Here is a 19,930-nt window from a genome sequence, read left to right as displayed (position 1 = left end):
GTGGTTTTCCTTACACCCAGAGAGCGACGCTGGGGAAGCTTAACGGTCAGATTATTGTCTCCTTCCTCAAAATTACCTTCACCTCCGCGAGCTCCGTGACACTGGTGGAGCTGGCGGCGGAGGCGCTGTAGAGTTCCAAAAATGTCTCTCCCCTTTCCATCATACGACGATGGTCTTTCATTCGTCAATGCCACCACGATTGCCATTGAAAAAGATAAGAACAGCCAGCACGCTGTCCGTTGGGCGGTTGATCATCTTGTGATCACAAACCCACTTGTCGTTCTCATCCACGTGAAGCAAAAAAACAGTAATCGTAGGTACCCTCTCTCTTGTTGATGATGTTATTGCTATTTCACACTAACAATGTGTTAATGAGATGTATTAAGTATGATTTTCATGGTGGATTGTTCTGGGTTTTTGGTGAGAGTTTTGCAGAAGGTGATGCTGAGGCTGATGACACGCCGCAGATATTCGTTCCCTACAGAGGATACTGTGCCCGTAAAGGGGTAATTCTGTGTATATATTTGTCTTTGAATTCGCAAATATAAATATAGTTTGTCAAATAAACTGGGATTCAACAATATAAGAAATTGTTGTCGAATTTAGGTGCAATTGAAGGAGATTGTGATTGAAGATAATGATGTATCTAAAGCTCTATTAGACTACATCAGCAAAATGTAATCAGCACTATTGTTGTTGGTTCATCATCAAGAAATGCTCTTACGAGGTCACTTTCTTGAAAAGGGAAAAGCCATGATATCATGTTCTTTTAATTGTTTTTTTGTTATAGAATCATAATGTTAAAGTACCTTGTCGTGGGATCATAGGAAATTTAAGAACCAAGATGTGCCATCGTCATTGATGAAATCTGCACCAGATTATTGTTCTGTTTATGTCATATCCAAAGGGAAGATAATGTCAGTTCGATTAGCAGCACGTCCTGCAGCAAATACTGCCGCTCCCCCTAGGATTCCATCCGTACAGCTAGCAGACCGTGCTGAATTCGAGGATGGACATAGGTAGGAAAATCAGCTGGACTTATAATAGTTTAATGGAGAGTGTACAAATGCATAAACCATCAGATTTTTTTGATGTTTAGTCTCCTGTTTATTTATAATATATCCTGCGTATTTCTGAGCATTGTTCCTCTTGATTAACACAAAGCAGAGGACAGATCACAAAGGGATCATTAAGAAATGCATCGTCAGAGAGGACTTCGTTTGACAGGAGTAGTGATTACACAGGACCAGTTCGAGAAAGAGCCAGGAGTGCTTCACCTAGTCTCTCGTTAGACAACATTGATGTTGGAGTCTATGCGCCAAGGTCCTCCATTAGCCGCAGTTCTGTTTCTGATGAGATTGATATGATGGATGGATTTTCTAGGGGCTCAATGGATGTCTCAGACCAAAATTTAGATTTCTCTGTTATGTCAAATTCACCCAGAAAGACCTCAGCCTCCCAATCTGCAGTATGTGCAACTGGATTGGTAAAATATCACACAGGTATGATATTGTCTTACCAAAAGGAGAATTAACATTCATGGAAAAATTTGATTATGAACTGCAGCGAGATATGGATGCCGAGATGAGAAGATTAAAGCTTGAACTTAAACAGACCATGGATAAGTACAGCACAGCTTGCAAGGAAGCACTCTCGGCCAAAAAGAAGGTAATTTCATTTTTCTAGACTTTACATGTAATAGATTTACAATAAGGTTTCTCATACGAAAAAAAATGATTTGATGCATCACGAAAATGTGATGGATCCTTAGAACTCTGTGGCTGATGATTGGTAGTCAGAAGCCAGAAGCCAGATTAACTGAAATGGAAAATTAGTTGAAATGTGGGATGCCTCATTTTCTGGAAATGACAACTGATAATCATGCCATTTTGTGCTCTATCTGTAAATTAGTTTATGATGCCTTCATAATATATTAATCTGCTGAAGCCTACTTTCTGGATCTAGACCAATGAGCTTAGTCAATGGAAAGTGGATGAGTCTCATAAATTTGAGGAAGCTAGGCTCGCAGGAGAGGCAGCTCTTGCCATTGCAGAGATGGAGAAGTCTAAGACCAAAGCTGCTATTGAGGCAGCTGAGATGTCACAAAAACTAGCAGGGATGGAAGCACAGAGAAGAAGGCAAGCAGAGATGAAAGCCAAGCGAGAGGAGGAAGAGAAGAACCGTGCTTTGACAGCTTTGGCAAAAAATGACATAAGGTATAGAAAATACACCATTGAAGAGATTGAAGAAGCTACCAGCAAGTTCTCAGATTCAAATAAAGTTGGTGAAGGCGGTTATGGACCTGTGTATAAAGGTAAACTTGATCACACTCCTGTTGCCATAAAAGTCTTGAGACCTGACGCTGCTCAAGGGAAGAAGCAATTCCAACAAGAGGTAGGCGCCACACAAGTTTTAGTTGCAACTTTCATTTTCTAATTGATACCAGCCTATTAAACCTCCTAATCTGTTTCAAGCAAACAAAGAGTACCAGTTTCTTCAAACTATTCATCACTCATTCAAACATCAATTTGCCAGTTCAACCACGCCCTTTTTTAGTACGAGACACTTTGTGTTCCATGATCACACTAATGTTCTCTGTGCTATGATCCTCTATAGGTTAGGTCCTCAGCACCATTAGACATCCAAACATGGTACTACTCCTTGGAGCGTGCCCTGAGTATGGATGCCTGGTATATGAATACATGAACCGTGGAAGCTTAGAAGATCGTTTGTTTTGTAAAGGCAACACCCCTCCACTTTCATGGAGGAACCGTTTTACGATAGCCGCTGAAATTGCAACGGCACTTCTATTCCTCCACCAAGCAAAGCCAGAACCCCTTGTGCACCGGGACCTTAAACCAGCAAACATTCTCTTAGACAGGAACTATGTGAGCAAGATTAGCGATGTTGGCCTAGCACGGTTAGTCCCACCTTCTGTTGCTGATACCGTCACCCAATATCACATGACTTCAGCTGCTGGGACATTTTGCTATATAGATCCTGAGTATCAACAAACTGGACAATTAACTACAAGATCAGATATATACTTACTTGGGATAATGTTACTTCAGATTATTACAGCCAAGTCTCCAATGGGTATTTCCCATCATGTTGGGAGGGCTATTGAAAACGGTAAATTTGCAGATATGCTTGACCCAGCAGTGGTGGATTGGCCTGTTGAAGAGGCTCTAGAATTTGCTAAATTAGCCCTAAAGTGTGTCGAGTTAAGGAAGAAGGACAGGCCTGATCTTGTGACGGTTATCGTGCCAGAGCTCAACCGACTTAGAGATCTCGGAAGAAATGCTGAGCCACACGGCAGTAATGGCTATACCCAACACTCTGGACATGGCAATAGGGCCCATAGTCACAGTCATGGGCAAAGCAGCAGTTCTTACAGTGGTAGCCCCTTGCTACAATCCCCCTTGACAACTGTAAATCAGGTTTATGGCTTACCATAGACATCAGACTTGATGCATTTCCATTTCTGTCAAATGCAAATCAAGTTTATCGTTTACCATTACATGCATTATTTTTGAAAATCTGTTTATTTACTTTTTCTATGCATCCCTTTGGTGCTGTATAGCTAGGAAGTGACAAGTAAGAACTACGATCTTAGAATGAAACGTAAATCTGATCCAGAAGATGGCAGCACATGACAATCAAGATCCAAATTAGTGAAGCCAACAACCGATACTGGAAGGCTGTTTGTAGAAAAGATGTGATGGAAATGGGTGGAACTGAGTTCCCTCGTAAGGAAAAAATTGTGAACTGGTAGAAATGTATCTTCAGCTCCCTTCACTATACTCCTTATTCTTTTATACACACACACTCTGACTCTACTATCTTGATATTCAATATATTGCACCATACATTTCTTAACCAGAATGATTAGCATACAGAATATCCTAAGCCAGGAATGAAGGCCCAAGAACCTGCTATGGAAAGGGACATTCAGAATATCACTCTGTGGAAGAAAGGCATATCTGAACAAAGAAGAAAGCATAAAGGGAGGGAGACTCTGATGAGAGAATAGGTGTCCTCAAAGGTGGATTATGTTTAGAGAAAGGTATAAGAAAAAGTGGGAATGTGATTATCAAATAAGTTTTAGGATTCTCCCCTAGAAAATTAAAGAACACAACACTTCCATGCTCCACAACCCAAAGAGATAATAAAGCTAATATGTAGTATAGAACACTGGCAGCCAATTCAGAAACATCTATATTCATCTCCTAGAAGATTTTCTAATCATTTTTTTTTGTTGAGCCATTAACACGCATGAAACAGGTTATCTATTTATAGGCCTCATTTTAGGCTCTGTCCATATAAAGCCACAGAACATGTAAATGAAGCTAGTTTGTAAATCAGAATCCAAGTACTCAATCTGGTCCTGAAGTCTCTGCAACTGATCCAGATGGGTTGTCTCAATACTCTAAACCCTCTAAGAAAAAAATGGCTTGGGTTGCTTGTGAAGGTCACTGTATTGGTAACTGTCATGGTTGCCAGGGCAAACTCTGAAGATCAAACAGGTTTATTGTGTGTTAGTGATTGTGGTACATGTCCAGTCATTTGTTCCCCACCTCCTTCCCCAGTAAAATCACATACACCACCACCACACTCATCACTACCGCCACCACCGCCGCCTCCACTGCTGACGCCAATTTATCAATCCCCTCCTCAATCTTACTATCACTCTCCACCACCACCAGCACCTCGGCCGCCTCCACCATCACCACCAGTGCCTTCATCAAATACACCAATAATTGTTGTCCCCACTCCTCCTTCTAGTTCCAACAGCCCTCCTTCAGGTCACGCGCCACCTACAGCAGGACCACTTGACTACGCCTTTCCTTACTACTATTTCTATGCATCCAAGGCATCTAATCTCTGTATTCACACGTCAAGTTTTGTTGTACTGTTGGTGTTTCATGTTTGTGTATTTTGGGTATAATGGTTATTTAGATGTTGTAATTGAATGGTAAATATGGAATCAATCTTTTCCAGCTTGTAGAGTTGAAAAATTATGCTAGCTGTTGAATTGTTTCAGGTTATTCGTTGCCTTATGGTCTATAACTCTGGCTTCTAACATTAACACTTTTTTTTTGGAAACGAGAGGAGGGATTTGAACCCTGATCACGAGAGCGATACACAAAATCTTTATCACTCCAACTCATATTGCAAATATGAGATGATAATGCTCTTGGTTCTACATCACTAATCAATATGACAATGGTTCTAGTAGCTACGTGTCATCCTATGGGGTATATGATTTAACAGGAAGCGTAGATTCAATCGTTTGCATGATAGACTAATTGGTCAATCTCTCTTACTTCGATCCCCTCTAGAAACAATACCCTTAAGTTGTCATGCGTTTTGTTTTGGTCCAACTTATCCTATTGTCAGTTGAAGATTTCGGTGCGTTAGATCCATATCGAATGTCCAAACTCGATTAAAAAAAAAAAAAAACAAGCGTAGATCAAAGATTTTGAGATTTCGTAGCAAACAAGGTATCCATGATGGAAAAGTTTGTTCTCAAATATATTTAGCTATAAAGCAATGGGTGAAGCCCAGGCCCGATATTCCCGAACTTGTGAGAAAAGGCTCGAGGCAACACAATAACGAGAGGCCCACGTATGTTGACGTGGCCAGAAATTTAGCCCGGCCCGATAATACCGAACTTGTTCACGAAACAGAAGGCTAGAGTCTCAGAAGTCAGATCCAACAAATATTATCCGGAGAAGGTCGACGGTGACGAAGTGTAGGTTCGATCGGATTTACTCCGATTCTGGATCTGCTTCACTGTTTGGATCCAAAAACCTAATCGACTGTTCAGTTTGATAGTCAATTACATTGTGCTTTGAATTTGAAAAGAAGGGGAAAATGGAGATGGAAAATGGAGAGGATACGCCTACGGTGGCAAGTCTCCTCCCCCTCGCCTCCGTCAATCAGCAGTCCTACGTCTCCGAGCTCCTCTCTTTCACTCTCGATCGCCTTCACAAGGTCCTTCTCCTTTATATACTATTATAAACAACTTCCTGTGTATGTTTACAGTAGTTGTTTCTTTGATTGATTTGCTTGAAAAAAATGTGAACCGGAAAACGGGGTAATAACGGTTGATTATTGGCACTGGCACATGTTATGGCTTGAATTCTTATCAATGCATTACAGGAACCAGAGCTTCTGCGGGTGGATGCGGAGCGAATTCAGAGGCAAATGCAAGAGGTGGCAGTGAAGGACTACCATGCATTCATTGCTGCGGCTGATGCATTGCTTGCAATTCGAGAGGAGGTGTCTTCTATTGATGAGCATCTTGAATCTATGGTAATTGGGATTGCTGTCACTTTCAAATTTCCGTTGTTGTTTCCACATTCTGATATAGTACTTCTGTTGTCTGATACTAAGTGCTGTTGTCTGATACTTAGTGTTGTTGTACTGCTTTGCAGTGGACATCTAATTTCGAATAAGTTTCAAATTAGATTACTTGGACTTGACATAAGAAACCTTATGTGTTCGAACTGCAGGATGTTTATGTGTCAAACACTTTTTGGTGCATATGGAAAGTAACATGAATAATTAGTCTAATAATAAGCCTTTTTTTACTTTTCTTATGAGGCTTCCTTGCTGTTTTTGTCATCTAGTTTTGTCATTTGGATGTATTTATTGATTCACGAGTGTGCTAAGAGAGGGTCGGACTAATGTACAAAACTTGGTCTTTTGTGCATTGTAGCTTTGTTCATGAAAAAAATGTTAGTCAGCTTCATTAATATTTCACTTGGTTTTCTTTTTAACATTTTTGATGTCTTGCCATAAGATTTGATGGATATTGTGTTATTAATTGGACTATATATTATACATTGTTTCTCCTTGGCAGATAACTGAGATCCCAAGGCTGACGGTTGGTTGCACTGAGTTCGTTGAATCTGCGGAACAGATCTTAGAGATGAGGAAGATGAACCAAACTTTACTAGCCAATCACAGTACTTTACTAGACTTGCTGGAAATTCCTCAGCTCATGGACACGTAAGTTTTTGAGAAATTTTTTTTGTCCCATTGTTTTAGTAAATCATTGGGCAATGATCTAGGGATACCAATGGAATTTCAGAGACTGTGATGTTGATATTACTTCCTAATCCTTTTCTTCATTGTTGGCATTAGCATTTGACATGTCTTTAATATCAGTCCGAGCCATTGGTAATGATCTATTTATCGAACAAATTAAAAAAACTGGTGATGATCTAATTGCGTGAATAAGTTGAGATTTTGCAGAAAGAAAGATTTCCCAAAATAAAATGAGGAATATCACTCATTTATTGTTTAAAGAAATAAGTAATAAAATGATAATTTGAAGTTATTGCACTGTCAAAAGCACTTCGGGGATGGGAAGATTTGCCTACAAAACTCTCTCTTGAATTTGGAAGAGTGAAATAGGATGATCTCATTCTTGGAGGTAAAGATCTCAGAGTAGAAGTCTTTAGCGGTCATTTGAGATGTTTCGTTTATATCTACTGTTCAAAAGTTCATTGCTGATTTTCATGGAACATGTCGGCAACTTCATTGGCAGAAGGAGAGTTTTAAAATTTTATTGACGCACATCGTTCTGCAGATGTGTGAGGAATGGAAATTATGACGAGGCTCTTGACTTGGAAGCATTTGTTTGCAAACTCTCAACCATGCATCCAAAGTGAGTTATATGCTTCTATTACCTTTTCAAATGACTTTGTTTTGGCTTAAGTCTTAGTGAATGGAGCTCACTGAGAATGTCTTTCCCCTTGTCAAAGATTGCCTGTCATTCAAGCCTTGGCTGCAGAAGTTAAGCAGACCACCCAATCGCTTCTATCTCAGCTTCTCCAGAAACTTCGCTCTAGGATTCAGGTATTATGCAATAGTAATATTTGTCACAGCAACTTGACTATTCCATGTGCATCGATGGAAATTCTCAAGTACTTTTGTGATGTGCTCGTGCAATGCAGTTGCCTGAATGCCTCCGCATTATTGGATATTTACGTCGTATAGGGGTATTTAGCGAGTATGAAATCCGTTTGCAGGTAAGCTTCCTGCTGATTTTTGGGCAACTGTAATTTAAATTGTGTTTTGTGTGTCCTGAAAAACAGCATAGTTAATATTTCTAGCTGACTCTCTGGCAGGTTATGTGCCCATTTAAAGTTGCTTCTGTGTTTTGTTTCGTAAAATGTTTGACGAAGATACTCATTTCTTTTAGTTTTTGAGATGCCGAGAGGCATGGCTTACTGGAATTATTGAAGATCTGGACCAAAGAAATCCTTATGAGTACTTAAAAGGGATGATACAGTACCAGAGAACGCACCTGTTTGATGTTGTAAACCAATATCGAGCAATATTTGCTGATGACACATCAGGAAGTGAAGAAAATTTTGATGGTGGGCTTCTTTTTAGTTGGACCATGCATCAGATTACCTCACACCTAAAAACGTTGAAAGTCCTGCTTCCCAAAATTACTGAAGGCGGGTCTTTGTCAAATCTTCTTGATCAGTGCATGGTGAGAATTTCACATTTTAATCTGGAAGAATTTCCTAGTTTGATTGTCTGTTTTTTTTTCCAGTATCATAACAGAAATTCTATTCTCCTTTTTACATATGGAAATCGCAATCTTCTTTTTTCCCTGTTACGTGAGTGCATTCAAGAGCTTTAATATGAGGCAATGTTTTCACAATGACATTTGAGTTGCACAGACGAACTTTCATTTTGAGTCTCCTGCTAAATTCTCATCATATATTGCCTACCATAAACAATCAACAGAAGCTTATACTCTGTAGACGTCTTTGTTTTTGTTTTTCGCTGTTACAAAATAACTGCTTGTGGTGAGGCCTAGTACTGCTTAATATGAACCAAATTGCACTTGGTTGGAGAAGTAATGAAAGATTTACTCAATACACAAAACGATGCTAACCTTGCTCTATTTTCATGACAGTATTGTGCTATGGGACTGGGTTGGGTTGGATTAGATTTCCGAGGCATGCTTCCATCACTTTTTGAAGAGTAAATATCTGTCTCTTTCCTCACTCATTACTTCTTCAAATTATTTTATTTTCTTCTTCTGAGGTGCAAGAACTGAATCTGTTTACTTTACAGGGCAGTTCTCAACTTGTTCTCGAAGAATATGAGTACAGCAGTTGAAAACTTTCAGGTAAAACAGCACCTCTGAAGTTTGTACACCATATGTCATCATCATCATCTGAGCCTCTATCCCAAAAGTTTGGGGTGGGCTGCATCATTTCTATGTAGGATCTTACTTTCATCAATTCTTATTGAATCCATAATCTTTCTTCGCTTCCTATGCTATATGTTGTATGGTCTAAAAGTGTTTCATGTTCCTGATTCTTTTACTATGCAAATCAAGCAGGAAAATTTCTTTTCTAAGCAAACATTTTAACATTTGATGAGTGGTAATTGATGGTTGTTCTGCAGTTAGTTTTGGATTCACATAGGTGGGTTCCGCTACCTGTTGTCGGGTTTCCTGCCAACAATATTGGAGAAGAAAGCCAAGAGGATGTGACTCCTCCCTCTTATCTTATGGAACATCCACCTCTAGCAGTTTTTGTTAATGGTAAATCAGTTCTCTACTTCTCATTAGCATTTTACTCTAGCTTTCGTACTTGGCAGTTTTCATAATTAAATAGCTGCAGCACTACTGAAGTGGTTTTATTGACCATTTCTGTTAGCTTTTTGCCTTTTCTATTATTATTAGTTAACACTACTGATATGAATAACTAATAATAATAGAAAAAGGCAAAAAGCTAAGTGTGACGAGCTTGAGCTTGAAATTGCTATGCTAAGTGTGACGTGCAATCCAATCAATGGACCTATATTTAAACTAGACAACTTGGGTAGTTATTGGTGATTATATTCCTTTGCGTGTATTTTACATGTTCTAAGATTGACTAGGGATTAGGGAAGCTTAAAAGATTGGCTGAGTTGTAGAATAACTTAGCTGTACCACTTTTTCTGGAAAATTTATTGTTTAGGTGTATCTACTGCTATGAATGAGCTCCGACCCTGTGCTCCAATAAGCTTGAAGCATGTACTTGCGCAAGAATTAATAAAAGGTCTGCAGGCTGTTTCTGACTCTCTGTTGAGGTATAACACGACTCGGATGCTCAGAGAAAATGAGTCTGGACTCTTCCTTGCACTTTGCCGGGCATTTATAGAGGTGATGTTACTTATCAACTTGAGCTGTTTATCGTAAGTGAACTGTATGTAGACATGTTTTTATAAACTCCTCTGTGATGCAGGTTGTCTATCCACATTGTGCCTTGTGCTTTGGCCGCTGTTATCCCAGTGGTGCTGCTATTATCATGGATGCTAAGAATTTATATGATGGTATCAGCCGCCTTTTATCAGTTTCTACTTCAAGAAAACTCCCCAAAGCAGTCAATGATGCAGATAGCAAGAGTGTCTCAGAAAATGGTGACATAACTGTGGTGGAAAATGGAGATACACTTACTTCTGAAACAGAAGCTCCCTCAACAAATGAAGAGCAGGAAAGTCGCACTCCAGAGACTGATGAAAAACAAGGTGATGCGTGAAGCACCTAGAAAAGCAATTGATACCACCAAAGGCCGACTGTTTAATTTTTGGTTATCCCTTTGTCAAATGAGGCTCGTTATTTTTTTGAAAATTATAGAAAAAAAGAATTCATTTGTTAATTGGTTAAAGTGATTGTATAATATAAAGAAAGAGGGAGAGACTAGATTATAGAGTGTTCGTTATATACAGAGCGGCAATAGAAGTTAGTAGGGCTTCATGTATTGTAATGTTCTAGGCAATGCAGTTCTCCTTCTACCTTTTCTGCTTATGGCCAACTACTTCAAGGATAACATTGTGCTAGACTTGAATTTCATTTTTTAGGCCTTTTGAACTGGATCTGTTGCAATGCAAACGAATTGAGTGTCATAGAAATCTACTTTTATTCGCTAAATTGCTAACAATGCACAATAATATAAAGTATGATAATAATAAATACGATGTTTTTTTTGTTCTTGAGACGGTCATACAGCAGCCGAAGAAGCAAGAAAACATAGGCTTGGGCCCGACCGACAGAGCAAGGCTAAGCCTGAAAGAGAAATCAGGTAATTGGGCCGGGCCCTAAAAATGACGTTATATTCATGCATCCCATAATGGATTGGTCATATGGATATGGTCAAGGCCCACGGGCCAGGGATGAGGGAGGGATCAGTTGTAGAATAAAGACTAATAAATTGACACTAGAGAGGCAAAGCTGACAATTGCACTTTTTTTACAATTCTCAAAATAGTTCGTCTTGGTGACGACTGACGAGGTTTTGAAGCGCTGCGGTTGGGCAAAGATAAACCCTCACACCTAACGGTCTTGGAACCAGCTTCACATTTTCTCTCTCCCGCTCGCTCGTTCTTGCTCGATCGTGCAGCAGACGCAGGTACGTGTAGTTGCTCACTTAAGCTCTTCAACTATTTATCGAAGGAGCTTTGATTTGAATATGCTCGTCTTGTACTTTTGTTCTCAATAGATTTTCAATTGAGCGTTGTTCACCAGAACGAATTGGAGGTACGCAATGATGATATGTATTTTGGACTTTATGATTAGTATAATGAGTGGTTGACAGTGATTAGTAATGTTCCATGTGTAAGTACTATGATTTTGGACCTTATTCGTGGATTTTTAAGACTGGAATGTGAATTGTTGAACAGTTTGGTTTATTTTTCTCGTTTTGTAGTTTAAATTTCTTACTGTTGTAGAATATATGAGATCTGAAGAGATACCACGAAATTAGATATGCAGCGTGAATTTCTAATTCAATGATAATTACGTAAGTTCAGGCCATGGACTCTGTCGTGCAAGACTCGGCAGATCAGCAACCTCAACCACAGAAGATACAAATATATCCTACCGTTACCACAGGAGTTTCCCCCTTCTGGAGAGGTGACTCCGTTGTAGTTTCTTCTAATGCATGTGCCGGTTCATATGTAGATTTGTAATGTTAAATTTGACTTTGTATCTGCTGGCAGATAAATATGAAAGAGATGCTATGAAGTATTGGGATAGATTCTACAGGCAACATGAAGACAGAGTAAGTTCTTCCAATGGTTCTCTTTAGTGAGACTTTGAGCATCGTATTGGGTTCTATTAATTGGTTAAAATAATTTAGCCCCGGTACTTTTCTGGCAGTAGTGTCTGCTTTCCAAATTTTCTTTTAAATTTTTTTTTTCATAAAAGTATATGATCCTGGTTCTAGCATTGGCAATAAGTCTGGATCTCTTATGTTTTCCTTTCTTCAGTTTTTCAAAGATCGGCACTACTTGGACAAGGAATGGGGTCAATATTTCTCTGTAAGTTCAATAAAAGACTGGTTTTGTCTATATTTTGGGTTTGTCTTATCAATGCAATGGCTCTGACTTCGTTTACTACTGGTTTTTTGTTAACCTTGAAATCTTTAGGGAGCACGAGGAAAAGCCCTTTTGGAGGTAAGTTGCTATATTCCTCCTTTCATTGTGCCTGAAATGTTATCCTCCTAATATTTTCATGCATCAATATCACATGATGCAGTTTTTAAACTACTGATGTAGATTTTAACTAGGATTGAGCAAAACCAGAAACTCTAACCTCCAAATCAGCCCCAATTCAAGAAACCACAAGGCTAAAATTCCCAATTCCTAGGTCTGAAATTGGAACAAAATTCTTGAACTTTTAAATTGAACAAGATCACCCTGAATATCTCAGGTAGGGTCGGATAAACTCACCATTTTACCTTTGAAAGAACTTGGAGTTTTTTTGAATAAAATATCACTTTGTTGAAAACCCACCAAGATGGTGCCGATCAGCATGTTATAGCCATAACAATGTCACAGGATCAAGTCACAGAAACAACTATTGTCATTGCTTCTACTACTGTTAATTTGTATAGCTAATCAGTGATGACTGAAATATTTTACAGGTTGGCTGTGGTGCTGGAAACGCTATCTTTCCTCTGATTGCTACATACCCAGAAATTTTTGTCCATGCATGTGATTTCTCATCTCGTGCTGTTGACTTAGTGAAGGTTGGCTTTTCTTGTCCTATTATGTGTTAGGGTGATGGCTTGTTCAAAATTCTATCATATGGATTTTAGATTTTCAGATGAGTATGATTTCATATTACAGTAACCAATTTACCAGGTAGATCTAAAATGGGGCTTGGTTTCCTGGGCAGCATGTTTCCGTTATGAACAGAACACATGTTATGGACAATATTACACATTTATCTGGGCATTTCGGAAAACTATATTAATACTGTTAGTGTAGTTGTATAGATAATGGTCTTTCTTTGCTTGTTGCAGACGCATAAAGACTACACTGAGAACCGTGTTAACGCTTTTGTGTGCGATCTAACCATTGACGATTTGAGCAGGCACATTTCTCCGTCTTCAATAGATGTTGTAACCATGGTATATGCCGAAATTTATTGTTTATAAGTGTTTAAAAATCATTCAAAGTGATTATTGTATGCTAAATGCTGGCTGACCAGATTCACCTTGTTAAGTAATAGTTGCTTTTAGTTAACTGACCTGTTAAGCAGATATTTGTGCTATCTGCAGTGTCGCCGGAGAAGATGTTTCTAGTTTTGCGTAACATTAAAAGAGTCCTCAGGGTGAGTATTAAGTGCAATAAAATTATTCACTTAAAGATCAACTCTTTATTGAGAAATAATTCCAAAGCTTCTTTTTTTTGTTTCTCCAGCCAAATGGTTATGTGCTGTTCCGTGACTATGCTACTGGTGATCTTGCTCAGGTTGATCAGCAATGCTTTTTTTTTCCTTCTTTAACCTGTTTTTCTTATGATAATTTTTTTTGGAAGCTTTCATGTTGTAGTGCCATCTTGAAGTTGATTTTCTTCTTCAGTTGATATGTTATCATTTGACGAAATCTCATGTTGGTTGTCTAATATAGTAATATGGGTATACTGTATAATAGACATGCTGTTACAGGATAAATATCACACTTTCATGCATACTGATATGTATTGTGATTGACAGGAAAGATTCTCTTGCAAGGATCAGAAGATCAGTGAGAACTTTTATGTCAGGGGTGATGGCACTGTAAGTATCGAAATATGTTTGTTTCTTGATGTTGCAATTATATTATTATATCACGTACTCATAGTGTATCTTCCAATTTTTTGTCATTCAGCGTGCATTCTATTTCTCAAATGACTTCTTGACAAGTTTGTTTAAAGAAAATGGGTTTGATGTTAAAGAATTTGGTTTATGCTGCAAACAAGTTGAAAACCGAGCACGTGAGTTGGTGATGAATCGGTAAATGTTCAATGGTGCACTAAATTATTATTTTTGCTTGCAAATCTTAAATTTTTCTTTTCCGTTGGGTATGTTGGATGGTACTTCTCTTTTAACATTATTTTTGGTGCAATTGTGTTGCTTTGTGATCATAGGCGTTGGCTCCAAGCTGTGTTCCAATTTTCAGATGGTTTAAATTCTTTTTCGAGTACAGAAGGTGAAGTCAAGGTAGGCATTATTGGTCAAGACATTCAGGAGTTGGAGCTCAAGGAGAACAATCTGAAGGATTCTATGAACAACAATGAAGTTGACATGTCCGAGGGTTTGGCTGAAATGTTTGGTATTTCACCTTCCAATAACAACGAGGTAGAGCTTAGATTTATGTTCAGCTTCTTTCTGTCTCCTCGTACACTGGTTTGCCTGCTTTAACTTCACTAGTTGAACCAGAATATGTACATTTTACCACCTTCCCAAATGTCCATGTATCTAATTCTCTTTTGTTCATTGTGCAGATCATTGAGGTCAACCTCAAAGGGATGAACTTCAAGATTGAGGCGCTTTCCAAGGAGTACCAACACACTTGTAAATCAACTGGATTGATGCTGTGGGAATCGGCCCGTTTGATGGCTTCTGTCCTTGCAGAAAATCCAATTACTGTTGCTGGGAAAAAAGTTTTGGAGTTGGGGTGTGGCTGTGGGGGCATCTGCTCTATGACCGCTGTTAAATCAGCTGACCTTGTGGTTGCTACTGATGGTGATACACAAGCCCTCAAACTGTTGAGCCGAAATGTAAATTCTAACCTTGGACCACCACTGCTTGCTAAACTGTCAACAAAGGTACTAGATTGGGGAAACAGAGAACATATAGAAGCTATCAAGGAAATCAATAGTGAGGGCTTTGATGTCATCATAGGCACCGATGTAACGTACGTTCCTGAAGCTATTTTTCCCTTGTTTGCCACTGCCAGGGAATTGATTTCGACAAACAGAAGCAATAGTGAGGACCAGCAACCCGTATTAGTTCTGTGCCATGTGTGGCGCCGAGTTGATGAACCATCTTTACTTTCAGCTGCTTCGCAATTTGGTTTTAGGCTTGTTGATAAGTGGTCGGCGAGATTAAGTGATCAATCTGGAAGTAGTATTGTCAGCTCTTGGTTTCCAAAGGATATATCTACCGAGAGTATTGGAGATACAGCATTGATTATCATGTATTTTCACAGGGAATGATAGACATCCTGAGCTTCCATTCATTAGTTTTGAATCTTTTGATTATATTTATCGAGAAAAGGGTTTGCAGAATGAAATGATACTGACAGAATCAGTGTGATATAACATGAATTCTTTGTTTTCCCGAATGATTGCTCTAAGATTGACATACATGTGATGCGTTGAATGGTGTAATTCTTACACTGAAATTATTTGAGTTCCTACAATTTCATTCTTATCTCGCAGCATCCTTGTGCATAAATCGCTGGATCGAGTGTGTGCAATGAATGCACCGCCACACACAAGTTCTCACCTAAATCAATCGATGAAGACTGAAGAGTAGAATTCAGTGGAAGAAATGACTATCCAAGTAGCATTTGTTGCTTTTCCACTGCCACCATAAGTAAGAGAAAGCCAGTAATTAACAAAATGCATGACAAATTAAATATAGCATGCAGGATCTTCCAACGCGCAATGTCACTATATATGTATCCTCCTCCTGTGGATTCTTCATTCTTTATCCCCAACTGGTTTGTGCAAAAGTATCCTTGATAATGCCCTCTCTCTAGAAGTATTTTTCCTTAACTCTACCAAGGGTAATTTGTATATTTTTATATACCATGATTTGGGATATGCCAGATTATAAAGAACCCACGTCCCACGATCACTTTCACAAATGGAGAATATAGTGTGTAGTGGGAGAGATGCATGAACAAATCTGATCCATATATAAGAAAACTGCTGTATATATATATATATATATATGATCTAGTTCTTCCACTATCACTTGAATGATGTTGAGATGTTTGAAGTAAATAGTGACTGGTGATGGAAGAACTGTACGTTTATCATCCACCCCTAAAAAGTCAGTCAAACAAAAGTGCATGGTAGAACAAATCACTGAGGATTTTCTCACCATAAAATTCAACCCCAACAGTTTAATTTCTATATAGCATAAACTTAATAACCTTTTTTTTATTTGATACGCCAGACCTAAATATAAACAAATTAACTCAGGCTTTACTCATTTTCACAGTAACCCATTTTTGGAAATGTTAAGAAAGACATGCATAGTGATCATGTGATTTCTAATACAAGGAAGATGGTAATAAAACAAGGAAAGATCATGTGTATAGATCGAAGTGTTAAGGTAGTCTGTCAAAATGAAATTAGCAATACCTTAGTTATTCATCTTTAGTCTTTACTATATATAGACACCAAAATGAAGGCTACAATAATAGAAAATTAGCAAGTCATAGAACCAGTTATTAATTGGCCGGGTATTTATTTCTTGATCGATGCACGAAGAAGACAAAAGTCACAATCTTCAAAATTTGTCTTTCAAAATTGTTGAAAATCTATGCCCAAACACGTTAAGGATATTGTAACACCTACCTTTGGATTTCCATACTTTGCTAATTACATCATAATTTACAAATGTACAAATACATTACAAATATCCTATTGACTCCATGTGGACAGCTCGACAAGCGGTGCTCCTTGACTCCTAGAAGTGTGGAATACCCTCAAATTGTTAACCATCTGAAAATATATTTTAAAACATAAAAGCGAGAGCTCTCTAGCCCAATGAAAGATACAAGTTAAAAACAACTGATCTGAAATCTCAGATAAATATAGGTATAGCATCTGAAATCTGTTATAGTGCTGCCACGATGATTTTCAAACATAGAAGTCTTTCATTGCCAATACAAAGTAAAAACTCATGAAACTGCATATTCCAATGAAAACCATGATATTGAATATTCCCTGAAAATCCATGAGATCAAATATCTCATATTCACTATATAAAGAATTATCTGTAATCTCAAGTTTCTCAACATACATTATACATTAAAATACCATCTCTTGGCCATGGACAACTCATATCAATCTCACGCATCTGGGTTGACAGATTAGAAACCAGAGCGGGTACAATTTCATAAATATCGTCATACGCGCGTAGACAACATAAACACTCACGGCACGCTCCAAAGGCTACTGCACGCTCCAAAGGCTATATATACAGTAAATACGATCCCAAGACCTCTTTAACCCATACTCGCTCCGTCATAAAATGTCATACTTGAATATAAATGTCTCATAGGCCAAAAACATTTCATATTAAATCATTTCATAAAATGTTCAAATACCAAGTATAAACCAGCACATAAAATAAAAGTGTTCAAACTCTTCCAAACCATGTATTCAAGCAAATCTTTTGTATATAAGAAAGTTATCTTTAAATACCAATAATAATCATAAACTTCCATTGAAAACATTCATTCAGTGAAAAATAATAGTTTAGATATGACTCACATTAAACCAAATCGTGCCAAGCGCCCCTAAATCCATTCTGAGCGTGCATACGATTCTTGCCCTTCACCTAAAATCCAATTTAGGAATTCCTCAATTAAACCCCTCATGATCCATAGATCACGTACAGAGTATATGCTTGGGAACCATTAAACTAACTTCCACAATTGTTAAACCACTCAAGGCTGTGTATACTTTCACAATTTCGTAACCGAATAAGCCATGATCGAATACTCCTCAACTAAGATTCAGTTCTTAAGATCAAAGATTTCAAGAGAAACCTTGAAGGCATCTGGACATAACTAAGAATAACTAAAACAATTCCTAGAGCTCGTGTAGTATACCTGATGGAGGAAGCTGGGTTTAATCTCTGCTTTATCTGCCAAGACCCAAAAGTCATTTCTTTCGCACTCCCTCATCTTCTTTGTTTCTCATTTCTTCTACGAAAGCAGCAGAGCAATTTCTTCTACTTATCCATTTTACCACCTTTTTCATTATGTTGCTTGGTTTATTTGTTTTATTTTACTTCTTCCAGGGAAAGAGCCGGTGATTCCCCTTTCTTATCCATTTCCATTTTCTTTATATTCTAACTTTGCTTGACAAAATTACAAAATTGTCCTCCCTTATCCAACTTAATTACCCATATTTGTATGTTAATAAAACTAACTAAATGTCTAAGTCCAAAAGACCCGGCTGTTATAGATATTGTCCGCGTTAAGACACGGACATGTATGGATTTGTTGTTAATGAGTCGTCGTCATTGTTCTTAGGCCTTGAAAATGCTCCTTGTGTGAGAAATGTCTTTACTTATATACCATTCGGTTGTTATGTCTTGACAAAAATATATGACGGAAGTTATGCAGCCCAGAAACCAATTTTTGTAGATCTACTTGTCTCTACACAATAGAAGCAACCCATATATATCCCTTGATTCATAAACAATCTTTTTTTTATAAGCCACAGATATATATAACACATAAACGGGAAGAATACAGCAGGTGAGAGAACACAGTACAAACAAGAAGAAACCAAGAACAAACACAAGAGGCAAAAAAAGGGCAAGGAAATAAAAGGAGACTTAGCTAGGTAGATAGCCTCCAACAAAGCCAAACACAACTCATCACTGAGCCATGTATCCTGTGACAATATTTTCCTGTGCTGGTAGCCTTGATGCCATAATGGATCGCAGGCATAAAAAATAATCTTCTGCAGCACATAAAAAAAATAATGATTATTACATGTGCACAATATATATAGAGAAGTTGCAGTACCTTTCAACTAGATATATATAAGCAGATCAAACATTAGTAAATTAATTAATTAAGCTAGTAGTTCTTGTGATGTGCTTGTAATTCAACATACTTAGATCAACCAGCCTCCCAAATCATATTGGCAAAGAATATTTACTCAATTAAGTAAAGAAGATCCGACATAGTCCTCACTATCTAACCAAGTTATGAATAAGCATATATATATATATATATATATATATGAAACCCTAAATATATCATAACAATTTATAAACAATACCGAGAGAACCACAGATTCAGAAAGTTAGGAAAAATTAAAGAAAATTATTGAGTCTGCTAATTATGAACACAAATACAGAATTAATATAGATAGCTAGCTTGACCTAAAATATGATTACCTAATATATATTTCACAGATATGCAACAGATCGAAAATAGAAAAATTACGATTCACATACACACATAAACACACACACACATGTATATGCATGGTGGGTGACAGAAAGAGCGTGAGCACGCATAGCTTCAAGCATGATCGATCATACAAGAAAGGACCATGTGTGCTCACTCTCTTCTGTCACCTCCCTTACCCACCTTGTACACAATTAAAGCTTCAACCTTCTTAGAAACTTCTCCTATATATACACATATATGCCCTAGCTTCTAGCTAATCTACATATAGATAGATAGTGTTCCATAAGATTGGAACATATCAGTAGCTAGGTTTTTCAGTTGTGTTGTGTGGAGAAGGGAATTGGAGTGTTGGGGGTTTATATAGAAGGGGAAAGAGAGAGAGAGGTGGAGCATATCACGTATGGAATAACCCTAAATTATTTTAAAGAAAACAAAATAAAGACATTATCTTTTTCCATTTATTCAGTTACT

General features: G+C 37.9%; 3 protein-coding genes, 1 long non-coding RNA gene and 1 pseudogene across 5 annotated transcripts; 4 read left to right on the top strand and 1 right to left on the bottom strand.

The window, feature by feature from the left end:
* The first annotated feature begins 12 nt into the window (after positions 1-12).
* On the top strand, positions 13-3,604 carry LOC119997501 (annotated as a pseudogene).
* An 807-nt stretch (positions 3,605-4,411) lies between these two features.
* LOC119996294 (leucine-rich repeat extensin-like protein 3) lies at positions 4,412-5,070 on the top strand. Its single transcript, XM_038842878.1, has 2 exons — positions 4,412-4,886; positions 5,045-5,070. The coding sequence occupies exons 1-2, from the start codon at positions 4,412-4,414 to the stop codon at positions 5,068-5,070; spliced, it is 501 nt and encodes a 166-aa protein (XP_038698806.1).
* A 629-nt stretch (positions 5,071-5,699) lies between these two features.
* On the top strand, positions 5,700-10,828 carry LOC119995856 (conserved oligomeric Golgi complex subunit 8-like). The gene is made up of 12 exons (XM_038842310.1): positions 5,700-5,997; positions 6,166-6,318; positions 6,869-7,017; positions 7,601-7,678; positions 7,776-7,869; positions 7,968-8,042; positions 8,216-8,512; positions 8,945-9,012; positions 9,106-9,160; positions 9,442-9,580; positions 9,999-10,183; positions 10,266-10,828. The coding sequence occupies exons 1-12, from the start codon at positions 5,878-5,880 to the stop codon at positions 10,557-10,559; spliced, it is 1,707 nt and encodes a 568-aa protein (XP_038698238.1). The 5' UTR covers positions 5,700-5,877; the 3' UTR covers positions 10,560-10,828.
* Positions 10,829-11,268: 440 nt separating this feature from the next.
* LOC119996020 lies at positions 11,269-15,691 on the top strand. Of its 2 annotated transcripts, XM_038842518.1 has the most exons (14): positions 11,269-11,428; positions 11,519-11,556; positions 11,829-11,931; positions 12,018-12,079; positions 12,288-12,338; positions 12,447-12,473; positions 12,944-13,048; positions 13,325-13,432; positions 13,564-13,635; positions 13,725-13,775; positions 14,020-14,082; positions 14,174-14,298; positions 14,433-14,643; positions 14,790-15,691. In XM_038842518.1, exons 3-14 carry the CDS (start codon positions 11,832-11,834, stop codon positions 15,501-15,503), a joined length of 1,689 nt encoding a protein of 562 aa, XP_038698446.1. In that variant the 5' UTR covers positions 11,269-11,428; positions 11,519-11,556; positions 11,829-11,831; the 3' UTR covers positions 15,504-15,691. The 2 variants fall into 2 exon arrangements, with proteins under 2 accessions (XP_038698446.1, XP_038698445.1); XM_038842517.1 differs by lacking the exon at positions 11,519-11,556 and having other exon boundaries at positions 11,270-11,428.
* Positions 15,692-16,806: 1,115 nt separating this feature from the next.
* LOC119997857 lies at positions 16,807-18,321 on the bottom strand. Its single transcript, XR_005468081.1, has 3 exons — positions 18,140-18,321; positions 17,799-17,865; positions 16,807-17,024 (listed from the first exon to the last, which is right to left on the bottom strand). It is a non-coding gene; the product is annotated as an uncharacterized LOC119997857 (long non-coding RNA).
* Positions 18,322-19,930: the final 1,609 nt, after the last annotated feature.

The sequence above is a fragment of the Tripterygium wilfordii genome, chromosome 4, assembly GCF_013401445.1.
Source record: "Tripterygium wilfordii isolate XIE 37 chromosome 4, ASM1340144v1, whole genome shotgun sequence".
In the NCBI taxonomy this organism is placed as follows: Eukaryota; Viridiplantae; Streptophyta; class Magnoliopsida; order Celastrales; family Celastraceae; genus Tripterygium; species Tripterygium wilfordii.
The sequence above is the reverse complement of the archived record's forward strand: the minus strand, read 5'-3'. Positions and strand labels throughout refer to the sequence as shown.